Genomic DNA, 21,193 nt, shown 5'->3' on the forward strand with positions numbered 1-21,193 from the left:
CATCTCTCTTTCAATTCAACCTTCAATCCTAAGTCTCTTAAAGCAGCCTTTATATCGCTTTCTCCTTTAGTTCCATGTATCTTTAGAGCATTGTTTAATATTTCTTCAACGCCATAAGCAATAAATTCTTTGCATTCCAATTTGTTCCTTACAGACATATTTCTTATTGCCCAAGCTGCTTGCTTTAAAACGTTTAAGTTCTTAAGATAAGACTTCATACAATCGATGATTATTCTTGGTGCTCCGCAATCATAAAACACTCCTGCGTTCGATGGGCTTCTTAATGTTAACGCAGAGATACATGCAAGTCCAGCGATAACAATACCTTCAAATTTCTACAAATTTAATAACAATGATAATGATTAATAATAATTAATATCTCTTTTTAAACAAGATTTTATCGAAGGTCCAAGATGCTTACCTTGAATCTGCTGATTACAGAAACTATTAAAGGTCCACCTCCTGCAGTCACTATGTGCGATTTCACATTGTCATTGCCAGCAAGAGCTTTTAATAATTTCAAAGCTTGCCAATTTAATTTCTCAGAATCAGGATAATTAATGATAATGTCTAGAACAAATTTTAAGCCACCCGCATCTGTCACGTCCTGACAAAATTCATTTCTTACGATTAACGAAGCCAGTGTGATCATCAGGTCACCCATTACCGCTTTCTCGTTTTTGAATCCTATATGAAACAAACGAAGAAACGCATGTACCTTTGACATGCAGAAATATTTTTAAATATCCATGTAATTCGCATAGAAATATTTACTTATTTAACATTAAATCAGATTCAAGAAAAATATCATAAGGGAAAATGACTCTTAAATATAAATATAGAATAAAAAGAAAATGAAAAATTAATAATAACGCAATATAATATTTACTGGACAATAAACCAGTAAGTACATCCAATGCACCCCTTGCTATAACTGTCGCGTGTTCATGTGCTTTTCCATATTCATGTCTAATATCATCGTCTAATACAAGTGCTCTAATTACGGAGCATGCATCTCGTACTTCCGATGCTGTCGCATTATCACGAGTTAATATCTTTTTAAGTCTATTAAAAATATCAGCATTAAATATGTTTTGTCTGTTTGCTTCGTGTTTGATACAACATGCCCTTATCCAACGTAACAAACATTGTAACACCAATTTGTCCTCCTGTTTATCTAAAATTCTACAAAATAAAAGAATTTCTCTTTGTTATAAGTATTACATAATCGACGTAAGTTAATACAATGGATTAGATAAAATATTTTACACACTCCATTTGAATAGAAACACCTTTGTCATCCAATAAATCTGGATTACCAGTCATTAGCGAGGTAATAGTTTCTAACGCAGATTTAAGTATCAAAGTATCATATTTGCAATCTTTCATAATGTTAAGTAAAATACCATAACAACCTCGTTTTCCAGCATATACTCTACGTGCAATGTCCTTATCTAATTGGACAGAAAGCTTATCCAGCACATGAGGAATTTTTTCATAATGTTTTTTGGTCAGAGCAGATCTAAGCTGATCTAGGTAAGTCAATATTAAATCATGATCTTGCGTTATAATTAAATCTTTAATAATATTGCTTAGATCTACTCCCTATAAAAGAAAAAAGAACAATGTATTACGAAAGAGCTTGTTATTATATAACGTATATAAAATAAAAAAGAAAATTAAAATAAACTATACGATACTCTAATTATAATGTAATAATAATATTTATAAATTCATTGCTTTAAATTGACATCGATTAAGATTTTTTAATGAAAAAGCAAATGATTTTCATAGACATATAATCTTACAAATATAAAAATAGTTAAGAACGTAAGAAGAAACCTTTTGTTTTTGATCATATCTGTTTCAAGATAAATAATAAACAAAATTAAATACCTGTGAGTTAAATTGTTTTACAGTTTCTTCGATAGCTTCCTCGGGTGACATAGAAAATATTTCAATATTTTCATTAACAGCTTCATTATAAGTTTCTTGACTTATTACACGGGCCATGATAATTGATTTTGAAGCCTTCGTGCCCTAAATTTCTATATAAGGAAATGATACAGGTCTCAGAAGAACAAATCGTGCTTCTATCAGCTTGGTACATATAATAACAAAGAGAAGATAGCTGTCAATTCCAAAGAATATTCCATCGATACATAGAATGGACTACGTGTATCCACTGTTAAATAATTGTAGAACTCTAGGAGACAAAGAGGCAAACATTAGATCACCGTATTCTGTCTTTGTCTAACTCAGCATCTTGCACATAATCTTAAGAACCTAGGGATAAATAATGGATGATTAAAATTTTTATATAAATTTTCAAACTTCAACGTTTGATATATATATATTTTTTTTTATTTTGATTTTATTTTTTTTATTTTTTTACAACGAATAGTTATTGAGATATGCAACTGTTTTCATGAGTTTGTTTCTATGGTTACCATAGGTTTAAGTACTGGATTGTACAACTACGTTAATCCGTTTCTGTGGAAATGTATTGATTAATTACATTTTGCAAGAAAAAGGTAGAATATGATTTCTTATTTTAGACTTTTTTTTTGTTATTTAAAATTCTATAATTCAATAATAAGACATAATACATTTTCTATGTTAACGATTAGACGAAATGAATCAGAATCAGGACTAAAAAAAAATCAGATAAAAAAGCTTTTATAAAACTATATGTTTTTCTGTGAATAATAATTTGATTTGAGAAACATATTAAATTAAATAAATTTCCTTACGTATTAAGAAAATATTAAATTCAAACCGTAAATTTCATTAAATAAAGAAGATGTATATATATATATACTTATGTTACTATATAACTATACCAAATTATATGATGTATCAATAATAACCATAAAAGTGAATTTTTAATATAAACGTAAATACAATCTGTATTTTATTAAACCTTGTTATTTTTATCTGGATAGAGAATATTTTTAAGAAATTCTGTTACTTTCTTAAACCTCATGTTATCCTGTTACAAAATTCCTATTTCATAAAACTATTCTTGAAAATAACTAACACTTCGTAAAAATATTCTTGAAAATTGATTTGATTGGATATTTCCATATAAGTGAAAACAATTAGCAAGATTTTTCATATATAAAATATATTATAATATTATATACATATATATATATATATAATTCTTATTTTTTATTTTATAATATTTTTTATTTCGAGGTCGTCGATTATAAAATATAATTTATTTTTTATTATATATTTTTCATTCAACATGCACTATATACTTTATATAGTACCATATCTCATATATCGTATATAACTTATCGATCTTTTAAACTTGAACTGTGAACTAAATGAACGATTACGACAATCAAAAATTCCATTTCCATTTCAGAGCGATAAATATTTTGTCCAATCAGCTGCTGAGTATTTTTATTTTAAAGATCAGTTTGAGTTAGTTGGTATGCACATCTATAATAAATGCGCCATCTGGACTATATTCGTTTAAGTTTACAACATATCCGCCATGACAGCTGATGCCTCTCGGTGCACTTGACGTTTCATCAGAACATGTCATTTTGTACATTTAATTTCAACAAATGGCAGACTCTTTTTTCGGTTTCGACACAACGCTCTTAGTAAGTACAATTAACTCTAATAATTTCGTTAAAAATATATATTATTCGCATGTGATAAATGAACGATATATAACCGGTAGTGCGTGCTTAATCTTTTTTAATAAATAGGCGCGTCGCGGTAGAAATGTATCATTTTTTTTATTCAATCACTATAGTACATTTATTATTATGTCTATAAATTTAATAAATCGTTTTTACGATTTTAATTTATTATGTTGGAACGTAGCTTTTTATCATCGGCCATTTTTACGCGGTATGAATTTGGAAAAAAAAACTCGCATGATTTCGTTTCGTAAATGATCAAAAAGATATATCTCTTAACCTCACTTCCGTTTTATTCGTCCAAAAGGTCATTAACATTAAATATTCGAAAGATAATAATTTTAGATTTTATTTTTAATTGATATACTTACTCCCTTATTGTTTCTATATATGTATATATGTGTATATATATATATACACATACATATATATATATATATATATCTTTATGAATTTCTTACCCAATAGAATTTACTTTATATAGTGATATGTAAGGATTATTTTGTATATTTTATTTCTAACATACATTAGGTAAGTATTAAAAAATTGTTGTATGTTCATTAAATTAGGAAGGTATAGAAGATGGGCTTGATTGCCCATTGGAGGAGGATGATTTTGGTGAGGAGGAGTATGATGCATTAAATGATGAAACTTTCGGTTCTGAAGCTACTATTGGAGATTGGGAGAAAGATCATGAAAAACTTGCAGAAATTACAGAGTCTAGTAGATCGCAGCATAAAAATGCTTCTGATAAGAAGGTTATTATTATGACTAGTTATTTATTGAAACTGAAGTAGTACGAATAGAAAAGTATATTTTTGAATTTTATTCATAGAATGGTATCAGTGTCAACATCGAAGATAGTTTATCGCATTTAGTATTAGATGAAAAAGAAGGAATTGTACCTAAGCCAGGCGTATGGGATAGTCCTAATATACCACTACCCAAACCTCGACCACCTCCTTCTTTGGCAACTACCTTAAAAAATGTGTGTACAGTGGAAGAACTGGAACGGGGTCTTATTGCTAATAGACCCCCGCCTGGTCTTACAAAACCATCTCAACTACAACAACAAAAGCCAGAAGGGTCATTTATTTTTGAAGCTTTGTCATTAAATGATAAACTTCAAATCAATGGCCTACCTACTTCTCGATTTCCGCCAGGATTAGGTCTACCTGGTCCACATCCCATGGTCATGCCACCAAATTTAAGATTACCGCATTCACAATTCATGCAACATCCTAGATTATTATCTAGTAAGCATTATTAAATACAAGTAAAACATTTGTATCTCTTGAACTTTTTTGAATCGATATTTTCTTTTAGATCAACCTGCTAATGTATTACGATATCCTCTACCACCGCATGTTATGCTACCACAAGGAGCACAAAGACAGCCAATTCATGGACCATTTACTAGCAATTTTCATGTATGTAGAATTAAAAATTTTCGATTTATAAGAAATTAAAAAAAATTAGAGAAAAAAGATATTTTCAACGGTAATATTATGTTACAGCATCCACCTCATCCTAATTTAGGACCACCACAGTTCCTTCGTCAAGATCATCCAATGATGCCTCCATTTTCTAGTAATCAAGGTGGTCATCAACAACATTCTTTTCCACATCCTGGCAATCAAAGAAACCAGAATAGATTATTTTATTCCAATGAACAACAAGGGAATCATCAGCCATTTTTTAAGAATAATCAGTATCTTCATCGTAATCATGATAGAAATAATCAAAGATATTATCATTATCAACATCACAATCATCCTCAAGGAATAAATGGTTTAAATAATTCTGGAGAATATGATGAATATGCTGGTCTTATGAGTAGTAGAGAAAAACAATGGTTAATCAATATTCAATTGCTCCAATTAAATACAAACCAACCATATGTTGATGACTACTATTATACAGTATTTTGTGATCGACAAAATAAATTAAATGCAAACCAAGAGCAGAAAGATAAAAAACATAATAATAATAATGGATTTCAAAAAGATTCTAGGTACGATTTAAAACAGTAAGAAATTTTATATATTTATAAGTTTACATATATTTTAAATCATTATAGTATATTTTTTTATTCTGATTGCTCATTATTAATTTTGTATTTTATTTTATTTTATTTTTTTTTTTATTTATAGGAATCGCGAACAACCTCAACATGTTGCATCAAAAGTTGTATATATCCCAGCACAATTTGAGAATTCATTAGGGAAGCTGCAATTTAGTAGTGTTACTGCGCCTCGTAAAATAATCGATATGGATGTTGTTCCCAATAGTGATCCACATTCAACTTTGCAATCTCAACAAAAAGATACCAAAAAGACAAGACAATTGTTCCTTGAAATTGAAAGGGTATGCATTATTGTTTTATTTTGAATTAAAATATTTCTCAAGAGATTAACTATCTGTTATTATTACATTTGTTAATTTACAGATGTATACAATACTGTTGAAAATTGAAGATCTAAATAATCCTTTAGCTGTGCTTTCGGAACAACAACAACAACAACAACAGCAACAGCAACAGCAACAACAACAACAGGACAGTGAAACAGAGACAAACACTGTTAAAAAAACAGGTGCTGAATTAATCTGCATGATGTTAACGTCTATTTCTCAGCTAATACAAGATGACAAAATAGCTAGTATGCTTAGTATTCGTAAAGGAAAGGTAAGTGTTATAACAATTTGTAATATCATCACTCGTTTATATTAAATTCAGTTTGTTATTAAAAACTATATTATATTTTATTATTATAGACATTGCTATTGAGATTTTTACCTCTTTTAAATGTAATCGAATACAGTAGCCAATTGGAAGATTTATGGACCTGTGTATTGAGAAGTTTAGCAATTATAGGTCGTAGAGACACACATTTATTGACAAATTTTTATGCCGAGTTTCGAAGGTGGCTTGACACTGTACAAGATTTTAATACAGTACTGCGACTTACAAGAGCATTATCCGAATCTGCTGCTCAACCTGTGAAAAATAATAGTTTAGTTTTTGCTCTCGTAAACAAGGTAAGTGAAAGATCAACTTTTTATATTTTTAAAATCAACATTATTGTGCGATAATGAATTCAGAAATTAAATTTTTCGATTACTTTTTAGTTCGGTGTATCTGTACTAGCCTCACTTTTTGAACGAGCAGAGAAGTTATATCCTACAAATGAAACTTTATCTTCTGATTGGTCCAATTTTATAATTACTCTTGTTGAACTAATTGGTGATACATCACCTTGTGTAGCTCCCTGTCAACCAGTCGCTGCAAATACACTTAACCAACATTTAAGTCGGATTTCCAGTTTAAAAATTGACAGGTACAGAGTATTAGAACTTTTGTTAACTGATGCCAACTCTTCACGATAGTGTGATATTACTTGTTTTTGACGATTTTTTAAAAGTTTGTTTTTCAAAATGCAAAAAGTAATATAGACTTGCAAAATATTTTATTATTCTAGTTAGTAATCTTATTAAGGTATCCATTACCTATGAGTATATTCGAAAAATACTGGGTACTATAGTTTTACATGATAGAAAATAATTTTATATGGGAAATATTAAGCGATATAACAATTTAACCTTTATCTTAGATTTTGATCTAATAATTTTGAATTTTGTATCTTTATACTGCATGTAACTTTGTTTAATAATTGCAAGAGAAGGTATTGTTGTAATTTTTGTAATATTTCAACTGAACTATAATAAGAATAGTAAATAATATAACTTCAACTTCTATGATTTCTATTTCTGCTACTAATTTCTTCTTTTCCATCAAAAAGCTACATGTAAAACTGGTATCTAGTGTGATCCATATTGCACATCTTATCTTCCTGTAGTAATCATTCTATATTATTTATAACAAAAAACATTTTGTGATTTATTCAAATAATAAATAATATGAAAGCATAAGTACTAATATCATTGGTATAACATTTAATAATTTATTAAGTTGTAAAATAAATAAGTTCGGTTGCAAATATATGAACATGTTCTAATTATAAGTGAATACAACCAAACTTATTTGTATTACAATCCGATATATTTGCATATCAATATGTTTTGTAAATTTGAATTATGATATAATAACTATTGATTTTATATATTTTTTTTACATATATGAAGTCACGAATTTCATATTTAATTTATAATGTATATTACTATTAGCAAAATTTAAAACCAATGATAATTGTACTTGTATCAATTAAAAGAATATGAAAATACCAATCTTTATTGTTAAGATTATAGGCCACCTTTTGGCTTAGTTTAAAATATATTTTTGTCGGCATTAAGCATCATAACAATATCACAAAACTCAGTGTTATCAATGTATGTAGTCAAAATAGGAATTAGATGCTCAGCTTTTGCAAAACTTATCACACGTTAATAAAAAGTATTTTCTTAAAATTAACTTATTAAATGCATGAAGCATTATATATAGATACGTATACGTTTCAAATTATAATTCAGTTGATGAAGCTAAAATATATCATAAATTTATGCTCCTTTTAGAATAAAAAGGATAACTATAAAATTATCTAAGTACTGCAAAAAATATAACTCCAAGAAAAGCATCTCTATTGGTTACTTTGTGTTATGCTTTGAATATTATTATGAAAATAAGAATATTGCAATCATTGCATAAGTTTGTATACATGTAAGAAAAAGTATAGCCTTTTTACAATGATTATTATATTAAGAGACTAAATTCAACTTCCGTGAGTTCCAGAATTATAAACATGTGATAATGTTGAATCTGCTATAGTTGCAACAATGGTTAAAGCCTTGTCAATGTTAAAGCCAGGGAATGTTTTCTTTCTTAAGTGAATGTTATTAGATACGAAATCTATAATCACTTTAATACAGTGAAATTACAATTTACATCATAATGAATTTGCAATACTATAAGAATCTAAAATGTAAACTATATAATGACATGGCCTTTAGTACACGATGTAAGTTGATTACTTTTTATTGCAGTATATATTAATACAATCTTACCTTATGTACGTCTAGTTTGTACATAGAGGAATACTGATGAGTGAATGACTTCGTATATTTTGTAATTGGATGCAGAAAAGTTTTGCTTTTCGCGCCCATAATATGATATTGCATCATTTTGCAAAAAAATAATTGAAAAACTTACAAAAAAAAATAATCTTGTTATTTTATAATTTTAATAACAGAGTTGTAAAGAGGTAGTTAATTCGATTGAATCCTGAAAGCATGTAAACGAGAACTAATAATGTAGAAAAGCACTGTATCGCTCTTTTTAAGCATAGAGATAGATGATAAATATAATTTCACTGTAATATATACTTGCAAAATTTATATCTGTGTATATAACAAATTTCAATTTTGAAATTTGAATATTTCACAGATGCTGAATGAATAGCTCTTACTTCCAACTTCGCATCTTATATATATATATATATATAAAGAAATATGTATGTATATACAAGCATATATATATATATAAGCTAATATATATATATATAAGCAAATATATATATAAGCAGATATGTATATGTATATATGTTCGTATTTAAGTATGAATCTAGTTCATACCTAAATATTACAAGAATTTTCATTCATTTTTGCATTAGGAACTTATCTTCATGTGTACATTATGAACATAAGAATTAATACTTATATATTCGGAAACATCTGTATCTCACGTCAACGACCAGCGATCATTCATTTATATGCGATCATTTTCCACAGTCTACAAACTTGTTTTCATGTTATGCATTATGTTATGACCATTGCTATGACAATTTTTATTCAACAAGTAGGAATATATAATATTATTAAATACTTAATGCACAAAATTCATTTGGTAGAAGACATGATACTATTTGATATAAAAAAACATTACGTGTTTTATGAGTAATTTAAGAATATGTTTTGAACTATCAAAACCAATATAAGTCCTAACTAGCCCAAAAGTTACACTACATTCTTCTTATCACGTAACTGGGCTGCTCTGAGTTGAGAAAAAGCTCATAGCAAATATAATATGTCTGCTGTCACATAAAAGATTTTAAATAAATAAAATTTTATTATTGTAGTAATATAAAAATATATTTGTGTTAGGACTTGCATTAGATTACGATGGTTCAACCAATACTTAAGTTATATAAAATCACTAATGATATTGTTTCCAAATTATTTTTTGATGCCTTCAATCGACCTATTTATACATATGTTTAAAACAAATAGGACGATGAGGCTAATTATATACTGTTGAAATACGAGCTTGTATGAATGTAAATTTAACAATTTCATAAACGATTTTAAGATTCTACCAAAATGATGTATTAATATAAAAAATCTTTTTATTAATTCTTTTCTCATTCTGTAGAATCATGCATATTTATTTAATACTTGACTTGCCATAATTAATTTTAAGAATTTTCTCATTACTTCAATCTCATTGCCAGCTATTACACATCTAACATATTATTGTTAACGATGTAGTAATAAAGCTAGAGATTCATACATGCTCATATATAACAGTACATGTCTGTTTAAATTTATTAATATGTGAAATGAAAAATATAATAATTATACATCATCTCGATAATGTACTTTTGTAATGCCAATTAATTATTACATGCTTTTGTTAATACATGCCTTTAACGCGTTCGAGATCGCAAGTACATTGCAAGAAATCAAATAGTACTTTTTGTCCAAGTAAAAAGTATGGAAAGATTAAAAAAGGAAAAAAAGAAAATTAAAGAAAAAAGAAAAGGTATATAATGTCTTCTTGTAAACTAGCTAATGTGGTTGAATTGGAAAAGAGACTTGCGTTTGATTTTTACTTAAAGATATATTTTTATAGAAGTACTATGTTTATTCTGTTTAAACAAAATTATTGTAATAGAACCCTACAATTAAGGATCGTTATTTTAACGTCTCTCAAGAGATCCTTATATAGTTTACTACATATATTATGCATGTATTATGTACTCAATGGTACTCTTGTACATGAAAAAAAAAAAAAAAAAAAAAAAGGGAGAGATAAAACTGTAAATTTATTATACAGTATAGGAGGATACTTGTAGCTGTTGTGTATGTACAGAATTGACCTAATTTGAAATCAAAGTCCTAAATAAATGTTTTGCATCCTATAATGTTATTTTGTTATTCTCTTAAGTTGATAATGATATGAAAAGAATATGATATATAAAAATGTAATTAATATAATAATTATAGATAATATTAATATAGATAGTAAATATTATAAGACTACTACTTCTTGTGACTTTTGTTAAGTATAATAGATCGCTCATTTAAGTCAATTATTAGTAAAGGATAATCTTTAATATGAAAATTTAGAAAATTATGAAACTAGGGCTGTGTACAACACATATAGGTATGTATTATACATGCTTTCTTTCCTCCCCAAAGTTATTCTAAGCAAATAAAATTGACCCATGAAAATTTTAACGATTTGATATTGTAATTCGCAAATTGTAAGATATAGAAAAAGTTTTAGGACATAAGGTTTTTCTTTTAATTAGTAAAGCATTTATCAATTGTATATAAGACAACAAAATTATAAACAAAAATGTTAATAATTAAAAAAAATTTTTTTTTACATAAAATATTAAACAATAATTTAAATAACTATGAAATAATATAATACTTTCTTTTTAATAAAAATATAAGCTAGGTTCTATCGATGATCTATCGACAATTGAAAAACTTTTAGATCCTATTGTATTATATCGCATAATGAGCAATGTTTTAATATTTACAAATATCAACTAATTTATATGACATATTTTTGTCTCTCATTAAATAGAAGATATATTAGATAGAAATAAAAGAAAAATAGTAGATATAACTTACCTTTATTAGAATGTTCTATTTTTAATATAATCATTGAACTTTCCTTTTATTTTCTCACTAAAACAGGTAAGAATAATGTAGAGATTTAATAAGCAATTCAAATATAGTTAGATAAATTTAAAAATATATATATATAATGTGAATATTATGAATTATTTTTTATAGTAATGAACTTTGAAAAAAATGTTTAAAACAAAAATTTATTACATCAAACAAATTATATGATAATATAGTTTTTGCATATGGAACAATGAGACAGATGTGTGATATCTTATTGTAAAAAAGTGCAATTTATCGGATTCTCGAATTTATTCGATTTTCCAATATTTCCACTTTTATATCACGAATAAACAAATAATTCATAATACTTTAGTGACAAATGTAGATTACTTATAAGAATCTTTAATTTAAGTAGATTAATCTATGTATGTAGATCAACGTTGTAATTAAACGATATCACAAGATTAGGAAACTTGTACGAACTTTTCCATATACAAAAATCATTTATATCAAGTTGAATCTATGATACATTATTTTGTAATATAGATAAATAGTTTATGATTTTTATAATAAAACACTAAAATTCTACATTGGATATATATATTCGTTACCTTTTCCTCAAAATCTTCCAATCAATCATCTTTCCATTAACATGTCTATCTTCGACTGTTCAAATAGTGAACGGCACAAGTTTCAATTCCTTCCATAAACTTGTTATAAATAAATTAAAAGAAAAATTTGTATTTTTCACTGTTTCTTCTTATCTATAATTTAAATAAATCAATTATTCATAAGTAAAACAAAAATTCGTACATAAATGTAAAATAAATAGATATAAGTCACTTTAACATAACAATACTCCATTTACTCATCATTACTCACTTATTTATATAAACAACTGACGAACAATTATTTTTTTTATAGACGAAACTTCTTAAAATCTATATCTAACAAATTTTAATGAAAGCCACTTCCTCTTCCTACTCTTCTAAAATGCAACATTCTTTTATTTTATAAACACATATATATATATAAAATTATAGAATCTTCTTCTTCTTTAATTATTTAAAAAAATTTTTCGTAAATAAATAAATATATTTCATCTATAAAATTTTACGAAATGTGATTTATATAGTTTCACCAATTCTAGTAACATCACATTTTATTGAAAATAAAATGATAAATATGGAATAACAATTCAAATGTATATATCTCTTAATATAAAAAAATATCGAATGAAACAAACATGAGAACGGTAAATAAGGAAAACAGCAATATTATTGGACTAACTTAAAATGTCTTTGAAACAATTTTGTTATTCTTGATTTTTGACTTATTTTAAGCCATAGATTACAGATCATCCTCTCTAAGTTATTTTATTGCTTCAATGTACGTATGTTCACACTAATAAATGTTAGAACATTGTTTTTCATACGTACGATAGAACACTATTCAAAAATTCTTTGATTGTAAGGACTACAATTCATTAATATAATAAAATTTGTATTTATATTTAAAAAAAAAAAAAAAAAAAAAAAAAAATCCACCAAAAAAAATGAAAAAAGAAAGGAAAGAAAAAAGATATACTGTTTCATAATCTATTTGACAATTATCGATTAAGACCTGACCGCGTGAAAAAAAATAAGAGAAATGATCAGTACTTTCATTTATTCTTTCTAATTGTATAAATACTTAATAGATCTTTTACCAAACGATCTTTTACAAAACTTTGTTTCTATTGCTTACAATTCGAGAGTTGATAAAATCGAAAAATAGTCCAATTTTCAAAAATTACTTTTACTCCCTTTAGAGGAAATTTAGGGTGAAAAGATAATTATGTATATATATATATATTGTATAAATAAATTGTCTGTACATGCTCTACATATATATATCCAAAGTTTCATAATTTTTTAAATTTTTAAATTAATGATCTTTTCTTATAAATAAGATAGAAATTATTCGAATACTGTATTTACATTGTTCTTGAACTTATTCTTTTGTCCTTCAAACTCTGAATAATAAATAATTTGTAAAAAGATTATATATTTTCTCTGAATTTTTTAAATCAGTGTTTCTCAAACTATGGTGTCAATTAACGTGAAAAGTCAATAAGTGTTCCGTGAGAAAATTAGGAGAATTAATATTATTTTCATGTGTTTTGTTTTACACAATTAAAATTTGAGGATAAATGTCTTCTTCGTTTCTTTAATTTTCACATTTACTTGCTTAATTTATTTATTATAAGTATTCACTTATTCTACAAAGTAAATAAGATGTTCCGTTAAAATGTCAGGATTTGTACTGTCTTAGAAGATGATTTTATGACGATATTTTGATATTATGAAATTTACAGGTTAGAAATATCCCTGGCATTTTTTGTGTTTATAAATATAATGAAACAAAGAATTTGTCAATAATATACGTAATTTTTAATGTGGTTTTTAAAATAAGCGCGTTTTTCAATAAAAAATGACTATTATTCTTACGTTCCATTAGTTGGCGCTGTTTCTACTTCTTTCAACCAATCAGGTTTTTGTGTATACGGTGATACAAGTTGATTGTTAATGTGACAATTGATATTATTGAATAAAATTTTTTATTTTTTCAAATTTATATTTTATTGTAAAGATATTTTAATTTCACAATAATGGTTCGAATTGTATATTTTATTATATTTTTAATGATGATTTGCAATGTAAATTGCAAAGATTTTGACATTGATATCAATGGATATATTCTTTATTGTCCCTGTATGGGTAAGATTTTATTTTATTTAATAAAGTATTTGTCTTTCAAGTTTTTTCTTTCTATTATCATTTATTTTAATTACGTCATCTTTTTTATGTCAGGCCGATTTGGAAATCAAGCGGATCATTTTCTTGGAGCACTAGGTTTTGCTAAAGCTTTGAATCGTACATTAGTTTTACCACCATGGGTTGAGTATAGAACAGGAGAAACAAGATCCGTAAGTTTTTGTATATACGTTATATATATTTTTAACTAAAAAATATAATTAAAAATATTTATTATCTTATACCCAGATACAAATTCCTTTTGATACCTATTTCAATGTTTCAAAAGTACAAGAATGTCACAAAGCAATGTTGATGCATGACTTTATGGATAATTTGGCACCAACGATATGGCCACTAAAGGAAAGAGTATGTAAGTTTTCAATGTTAAGAGCACAATGAGTAAAACTATATTTTAAAGTTATATTCCTTTTTAGCATTTTGTTATTCGCCACGTGGCAAAGGTGAATCTTGTAATGCCAAAGAAGGCAATCCGTTTGGTCCTTTTTGGGATACTTATAACATAGACTTTGTAAAATCGGAATTTTATGGTCCATTACATTACGATGTGTATCATACCGATATGGCAATTCAATGGAAACAAAAGTACCCATCTAAAATATGGCCAATAATAGCATTTACGGGTGCACCCGCTAGCTTTCCTGTACAATTTGAAAATAAAGAGTTACACAAATGCTTAGAATGGAATGAAACGATACAGAAGAAAGCAAAAGCATTTGTGAAGAATGTTTTACCTAAAGGAGCATATATAGGAATTCATTTGCGTAATGGAATTGACTGGGTATTATATTATTTATATATTATACTATAAAAATTGCATAAATATGATATATTCTAAATTAAATTGTTGGTATTTTTATATAGGTGCGTGCTTGCGAGTATACTTCAATGACTCCGAATCTATTCGCTGCTCCTCAGTGTTTAGGATATCGTAATGAACGTGGTAAAGCAACGACTGCAATGTGTTTACCATCATTCGATGTGATATTACGGCATATTAAACGTATCATTCGAAATAATAATGACGTTAGATCAATATTTGTTGCCTCCGATAATAATTATATGATTGAAGAACTTACAAATTCTCTGGCACGTATGCAGGTAAAAATATATTATCTAACAAAGTTTTATTACTTTTCAATGTTTATTTTATGCTCATTTGCTTTAAAATTTTGATTATAGGTGCAAGTTTTTCGACAAACAGATCCAGTTTCTCCTCATCTAGATTTAGCTATATTAGGAAGAGCAAACTACTTTATTGGAAATTGCATATCCTCCTTTTCAGCTTTCGTAGCAAGAGAAAGAGATGTTAAAGGATATCCAATATATTTTTGGGGCTTTCCGCCAGAAAGATCATCACCTTCTATTTCTCGCGAAGAATTATAATGATTAATTTATAACTGGAAGAATATAAAATATTTATTGAGATTACGCTATAGCAAAAATTTTTTAATTGTTTTATACTCATTTTTTAATAAAATGTAATAACAGTTTTTATATCATTCGTCTTATTTATAAAAAGAATTCGAAATAATTTTTCATTCTAATTAGCTTTTCGTAATTATTTTCGTCATATATGAATTTTATAAAGCGCGCCATTAAATCTAATGAATGCGCATGCGCGTACTTGTAACACTACTACGTTTTGAGCAACTTTACACAGATTGGATATGGCTTGCCGTTCGTACGGCTAATATTTTATCTAAAGAGATAAACAGCTAGTCGGGTAAGGTTTGAATTATTCCTATAATCTTAAACGTTTGCATTTTTCATTGGTCGACAGCGTTCCAAAAATTATCCTAAACGTAATTGTGTGTGCGTTAAGTGTTTGTGGTTCTGAATCGAGCGTTTATTATCTAACCAAAAAAAAGCACTATATAGAGAGAGAGTAGCAAGATAATGAATGTTCATGTACTTGAACATTTATACGTTAAAGCTAAAAGAGAAAGTTTATCGAATTACCTGAGCTAATAAAAATTGTATCTTTAATGTATTTTTAGGTTATTAGAAAATAATTAGCGATGCAATGTATCAAGCATTTATCAATGGATACCGTTTGGTCGAGGTATCGCATGGCAAACCATATTATGTTTATTGTGTCGAATTATTCGAGACAGACAGTGGCACTCGATATTTCAGCGAGAGAAGATATAGCGAATTTAGCGCGCTACATCGTACGGTATGTTTTTCTTTTTTTTTTTTTCGTATAGCTACGTTTTCTTCTTTTTGTGGTTATGATGTATATCATGGAACAAACTTAAAGTATATATTTAATAATTTTATAATTAATTTATAATTTTTTACTTACCTTTGTGATTTTATTAAATATTATGGTCTTTTTTTATTTTTTCGTAAAGATCGTTTGTAACTTTAATTTCTATAGATATTTAATTATTTATGTCTTATTATAGCTGAAGAAGAATAGCACGAACATTGCTTCATTTCCACCAAAAAGAGTAAGGAATTCTCAACCTAAAGTACTCGAACAAAGACGCGAAGCATTAGAGGCGTATATTCAGAAAATGTTGAAACTACCAGTTGCGAAACAACAGGTACTTAATTTTTTAGGTATCGAAGGTCGTCCATCTGGTGTATCGGAGAAAAGGTAAATATTTGTATAAGAAAAGTATATATATTATTATTTCTAATATGAATTATTTTTAGAGGACAAAAGCAAACTAATGATTTGGAACATATTCATCCAAGTTCCTTAGGACATCATCCTGTGTTAACTTTTCATCGTGACCCTTACGTCCAAGTTAATAAGAATACGAGTCTTCCGGATATCGTAACAAACGGTGTTCTGCTAGGGTTGTACAAATCTTAAAATATATCTTCGATTTACTTGAATAAATGAAGTTTTGTATTTTACAAAGTCAATAGGAAATGATAGAACTAATGAGAATCTCAAATTCAATGGGTTAAGGGTCTTGTGATATATATGCTTCGAAGTAAACTTTGATATGAAAAAAATGTAGCTTATAAATATCTCTAGCTTGCTTGAAAATATATCTATGCTTCTATGAAGCATGTTTATACGAAAGGAAAGAAACTTTATAGATACGTATATCGACAACCAAATATAAATAATATACACAAAAGTGTTATAAATAAAAGTGTATATAATGAAAACGTCGACGAAGTCGTTACCTATAAATAACAATTTGTACGACACCGTTAGGCTGTGAAAATGTCAAAAAATATATTTTCTTTAATACGTGAATCATCGTCTTTTTTATTTCATTTCATTAGTTTAAGTTTACATTATTCGTGACATTTATCTTAATGCAATTATCGTATGAATACCTGGATTGTAAATGTTGCGAATCTGTAAAGCAGATCTTATGCTGTATATCTTGTATTTATGGCGATTACTACCATCGAAATTGAATATCACGGCTAATCGAAATCCCTCTGAAAAATTTTTTTTCCTAAACATTGCCATTTCGCTAACTTCGCTCGGATACGGCACGCAACTTTAAATATATATATAATATGTGTATATGTATATCTAATCTATACGTAATGAATGACTCATTTGAACATTAGATATCGAACGATAAGTACATACAATAGAAAAACAATCGATTACCACAGATGCCATCTCATGTCAATACTCATCGAAATATAATCATTAACATCGTTCATCGACGAATGCAATTTTGGATTTTAATTCTCGTTGGATTCTGTCAACTGATTTCTTTTTTTTTTCTTTTTTCTTTTTTTCCACGAAAGAGAAGAACCTTTCTTTGGGATTCAGAATATTATAATTTTAACTCACTTCGACGAAGAGGGGAAATTTCAAAAGAAAGAAAAAAGGTAAGAAAGATCAGAAATAAGGGGACCAAATCATAACTGAGAAAAAAGAAAGTAAAAAGAAAAAAAAAAAAGGAAAAACAAAACAAAAAATAAAAAAGAGAGAAAAAATGAAACAAACAAAAAAATAGAAAGAAGAAAATAAAAATGAGCATCCATTCGTAAATCCGAATAATAAAGAGACTACGAAAGATTTTTTTTTTTTTTTTTTTCACCACTTCGGTAAGAAATAGAAGGCCGTGATAGCGGTAGTAATTTATCGCGGTAGTACCTTGATTCGTGTATTATATATATACAGGATTTTTCCATACTCTTTACATGTCTCTCTTTCTCTCTCTTTCTTTTATCGTGTGTATCGTCATTATCATAATCATCATTATCATTATCATCATCACCATCATCATCGTTATCATTACCATCATTATCATTATCATAATCATTATCGTTATCGTTATAACGTACGTATCATCAACGAACCGAATCCTTCGATAATAATACATATATTTCTCGTGTCCTTACGTACACAATTTATATATCAAATTCATCATTGCACGCGCGCGTGCATGCACGGCGCATTGGATGTATAATATTCTATATACAAGCTCCTCAGTCTTGTTCAAACGTGTCGGATGTTCGTTGAGCGTATTTTAATAAAAAATTTACGAACGACGCTACCAAACGAAATTGTTTCGCATATCTTTTCCGCAATGCGGGGAAACAAACGGTCCCTCATATCGAATTTTTACAAACTCGACAAAGTCAACGTTCAGACCGGTATCTACATATATATCTTGTTTATGTATGTATGTATGTATATATCTCTTCGAGTCGGCCATTTTAAAACGAATCTTCTTTTTATCTCTTTATCTCTCTCTCTCTCTCTCTCTCTCTGTCTTTCTATCCCTCCTTCTCTTTCTCTCTCTTTCTCTTTCTTTTTCTCTTTTGGTTGCAACTATTATAATAATAAAAATATTCCTTCGAAGTTAGGTATTACATTTAATTCAAAAGATCGGCTTAAACTACATATTTCTCTCTCTCTCTCTCTCTCTCTCTCGTTCTATCGCTCTATCGTTCTTTCGTTCTCTCGTTTGTTCTCTCTCTTTCTCTCTCTCTCTCTTTCTCTCTATATATATATATGTATTATTAATTACTACGTACTGGCATTGTTTAACTATTATTATATATCCGTACGGCAGCATCGATGGGGCTTATCGCATTTTTTCTTTTTCCTTTCTTTTCTTTTGTTTATTTCTTTTTTTTTTTGCGGCATAGAACGCATATCTGATAAAAGAATTCGGTGTTGTTTCTTTTTTTTTCCTTATTTTCTCTCTCTCTCTCTTTTTTTTCTCTCGTTATTAATATTAGTATTATCTCGCTTTATTGTAATTATTATTATTATTATAATTATTATAATTATTATTATAATTATTATTATAATTATTATAATTATTATTATTATTATTATTATTATTATTATTATTTCTGAGTATTTTTATGACTTTGGAATAATGATCTGCTTATCGTAATCCGCATTTTTTATCGTTGCGGTCTAAAAGTATAGATTTCCTTTTATGTTTTTCTTTTATTTTTCTCATTTCTTTCCTTATCGCATATATATTATATATATATAATATATATATAATATACATATATATATTATAAATATATATTATATATTATAAACAATATACATATATATTGTTTGTTTTATTTTATTTTATTTCATTATTTTTCCTTTTATATATATATATATATATATATATATATATATATATATATATATATATATATTACAGAAGTTCGCAATGTAAGCTTAAATTTAGACGATGCTAATGGCACCATAAATAATAATGAACAAAAAATTTCTTCCTGGTCAGTGCGTGTTTTACATGGAGAGAATGACATTTTTTTTTTTTTATTATTTATTTATCTATTCGTTTATTTACTTTATTTGTTTCTTGTTTCTTCGTACGAACGATAACCATGTGAGTTTTGTCGATAATTGATCGGGTTGTGAAGCTTAATGGAAAAAAAAAGAGAAGAAAAGGAAAAAGAATTGAAATGAAAATTAAAGAGAAAGAGAAAATTATATATGAAAGAAAACCAAAAAAGAAATGAGAAGTACACGGAGGAATTAGTTTTAAATCGATTGATAAAAATTGTCGTATTTTTGTTATTATTATTATTGTTGTTGTATTGTTGTTATTCTTGTTGTTTTTCTCTTTTTTTTATTTCGTAATTCGTCGTTTCGTCGAATAAACGTTTTTCATGTAATTAGATATTATGTGCTTAGTGGACACGCACGCGTTTCACTTCGAGAACACGGAGACGCGCACGCAGAGTTGCAGAAAAAAAAATTAAAATAAAAAAAGAAAAAAAAAGAGAAAACGGAAGGTACATATGCATGTATATACATCGCACACGATGACGCGCGTTCAGGTTAATTTTTATTATTCAGGTAATTCGTCCTGCGTGCGCGCGAAATTTTTTTCCTCATCTCTCTCTCTCTTTCTCTTTCTCTCTCTCTCTCCCTTTTAATTTTTCTTTTTAACCGGTAAAATCCCACCTGTGCGAAGTGTTTGTTTGCGAACAACTTCGATTCGAAATATATATATATATATACATATATTATATATATATGTATATCTCGGTAGTCAATCTTTACACGGAAATATATAATAACGTTTACGTACATACGTACAATCGTTCTGGAAATACGTTTCGATTATCTACGGGAAGATGATGTAAGAAGAATAATTATCTACAAAAAACCGTTTATGTATAGATGTATATTATATTCATATATATATATGTATATATCAGCCGCCAACGAAAACGCGGGCCTAGTTTTTCTTTTTTATTTTTAATAACTTTTTTACGTTAAATCTGTGTGTTTGAGTATGTATGTATGTATGTATGTATGTATGTATGTATGTATGTATGACGCACGTGTCTTTCTTATCTAGATAATGTTTTGTGATAACTTATACGTGTTGTTGCTTTCGAATCGCCCATTATCTCCCC

General features: G+C 27.3%; 4 protein-coding genes and 1 long non-coding RNA gene across 7 annotated transcripts in view; 3 read left to right on the forward strand and 2 right to left on the reverse strand.

The window, feature by feature from the left end:
* LOC122635297 (armadillo repeat-containing protein 6 homolog) overlaps positions 1 to 2,317 on the reverse strand; it is a 3,801-nt gene extending 1,484 nt beyond the window's left edge. For both annotated transcript variants that reach the window (XM_043825347.1, XM_043825345.1), the window contains exons 1-5: positions 1,897 to 2,317; positions 1,274 to 1,605; positions 890 to 1,185; positions 422 to 687; positions 1 to 335 (exon numbers count right to left, since the gene is read on the reverse strand). The exon at positions 1 to 335 is cut by the window's left edge. In XM_043825347.1, the coding sequence (XP_043681282.1) occupies positions 1 to 335; positions 422 to 687; positions 890 to 1,185; positions 1,274 to 1,605; positions 1,897 to 2,013 (1,346 nt within the window). In that variant the 5' untranslated portion in view covers positions 2,014 to 2,317. The remainder of the gene's footprint in view (positions 336 to 421; positions 688 to 889; positions 1,186 to 1,273; positions 1,606 to 1,896) is intronic.
* Positions 2,318 to 3,484: 1,167 nt separating this feature from the next.
* Positions 3,485 to 10,813, forward strand: LOC122635296 (protein PAT1 homolog 1). Its single transcript, XM_043825344.1, has 9 exons — positions 3,485 to 3,620; positions 4,232 to 4,420; positions 4,498 to 4,918; positions 4,989 to 5,092; positions 5,180 to 5,676; positions 5,816 to 6,029; positions 6,112 to 6,348; positions 6,438 to 6,701; positions 6,792 to 10,813. The coding sequence occupies exons 1-9, from the start codon at positions 3,582 to 3,584 to the stop codon at positions 7,047 to 7,049; spliced, it is 2,223 nt and encodes a 740-aa protein (XP_043681279.1). The 5' UTR covers positions 3,485 to 3,581; the 3' UTR covers positions 7,050 to 10,813.
* Positions 10,814 to 11,564: 751 nt separating this feature from the next.
* On the reverse strand, positions 11,565 to 12,538 carry LOC122635298. The gene is made up of 2 exons (XR_006328630.1): positions 12,149 to 12,538; positions 11,565 to 11,594 (listed from the first exon to the last, which is right to left on the reverse strand). It is a non-coding gene; the product is annotated as an uncharacterized LOC122635298 (long non-coding RNA).
* Positions 12,539 to 14,067: 1,529 nt separating this feature from the next.
* On the forward strand, positions 14,068 to 15,850 carry LOC122635136 (GDP-fucose protein O-fucosyltransferase 1). Its single transcript, XM_043824972.1, has 6 exons — positions 14,068 to 14,296; positions 14,390 to 14,505; positions 14,582 to 14,705; positions 14,770 to 15,134; positions 15,218 to 15,454; positions 15,536 to 15,850. Exons 1-6 carry the CDS (start codon positions 14,188 to 14,190, stop codon positions 15,737 to 15,739), a joined length of 1,155 nt encoding a protein of 384 aa, XP_043680907.1. The 5' UTR covers positions 14,068 to 14,187; the 3' UTR covers positions 15,740 to 15,850.
* Positions 15,851 to 15,959: 109 nt separating this feature from the next.
* On the forward strand, positions 15,960 to 17,576 carry LOC122635137 (sorting nexin-24-like). 2 transcript variants are annotated; one of them, XM_043824973.1, is made up of 4 exons: positions 15,960 to 16,079; positions 16,354 to 16,532; positions 16,765 to 16,958; positions 17,018 to 17,576. In XM_043824973.1, the coding sequence occupies exons 2-4, from the start codon at positions 16,380 to 16,382 to the stop codon at positions 17,178 to 17,180; spliced, it is 510 nt and encodes a 169-aa protein (XP_043680908.1). In that variant the 5' UTR covers positions 15,960 to 16,079; positions 16,354 to 16,379; the 3' UTR covers positions 17,181 to 17,576. The 2 variants fall into 2 exon arrangements, with proteins under 2 accessions (XP_043680908.1, XP_043680909.1); XM_043824974.1 differs by lacking the exon at positions 15,960 to 16,079 and adding an exon at positions 16,121 to 16,264.
* The last annotated feature ends 3,617 nt before the right edge of the window (positions 17,577 to 21,193 follow it).

The sequence above is a fragment of the Vespula pensylvanica genome, chromosome 17 (assembly GCF_014466175.1).
Source record: "Vespula pensylvanica isolate Volc-1 chromosome 17, ASM1446617v1, whole genome shotgun sequence".
Taxonomy (NCBI): Eukaryota; Metazoa; Arthropoda; class Insecta; order Hymenoptera; family Vespidae; genus Vespula; species Vespula pensylvanica.

Excerpts from the sequence above, each read along its gene's own strand:
- LOC122635296 (XM_043825344.1), top strand. The coding sequence starts at position 3,582 with ATGGCAGACTCTTTTTTCGGTTTCGACACAACGCTCTTA. Across the intron at positions 3,621-4,231 it reads GTTTCGACACAACGCTCTTA|GAAGGTATAGAAGATGGGCT; the intron begins GTAAGTACAATT and ends TCATTAAATTAG. Across the intron at positions 5,677-5,815 it reads GGATTTCAAAAAGATTCTAG|GAATCGCGAACAACCTCAAC; the intron begins GTACGATTTAAA and ends TTTTATTTATAG.
- LOC122635136 (XM_043824972.1), top strand. The coding sequence starts at position 14,188 with ATGGTTCGAATTGTATATTTTATTATATTTTTAATGATGATTTGCAAT. Across the intron at positions 14,506-14,581 it reads GAACAGGAGAAACAAGATCC|ATACAAATTCCTTTTGATAC; the intron begins GTAAGTTTTTGT and ends TCTTATACCCAG. Across the intron at positions 14,706-14,769 it reads GCCACTAAAGGAAAGAGTAT|CATTTTGTTATTCGCCACGT; the intron begins GTAAGTTTTCAA and ends ATTCCTTTTTAG.
- LOC122635137 (XM_043824973.1), top strand. The coding sequence starts at position 16,380 with ATGTATCAAGCATTTATCAATGGATACCGTTTGGTCGAGGTATCGCAT. Across the intron at positions 16,533-16,764 it reads TTAGCGCGCTACATCGTACG|CTGAAGAAGAATAGCACGAA; the intron begins GTATGTTTTTCT and ends GTCTTATTATAG. Across the intron at positions 16,959-17,017 it reads TCTGGTGTATCGGAGAAAAG|AGGACAAAAGCAAACTAATG; the intron begins GTAAATATTTGT and ends AATTATTTTTAG.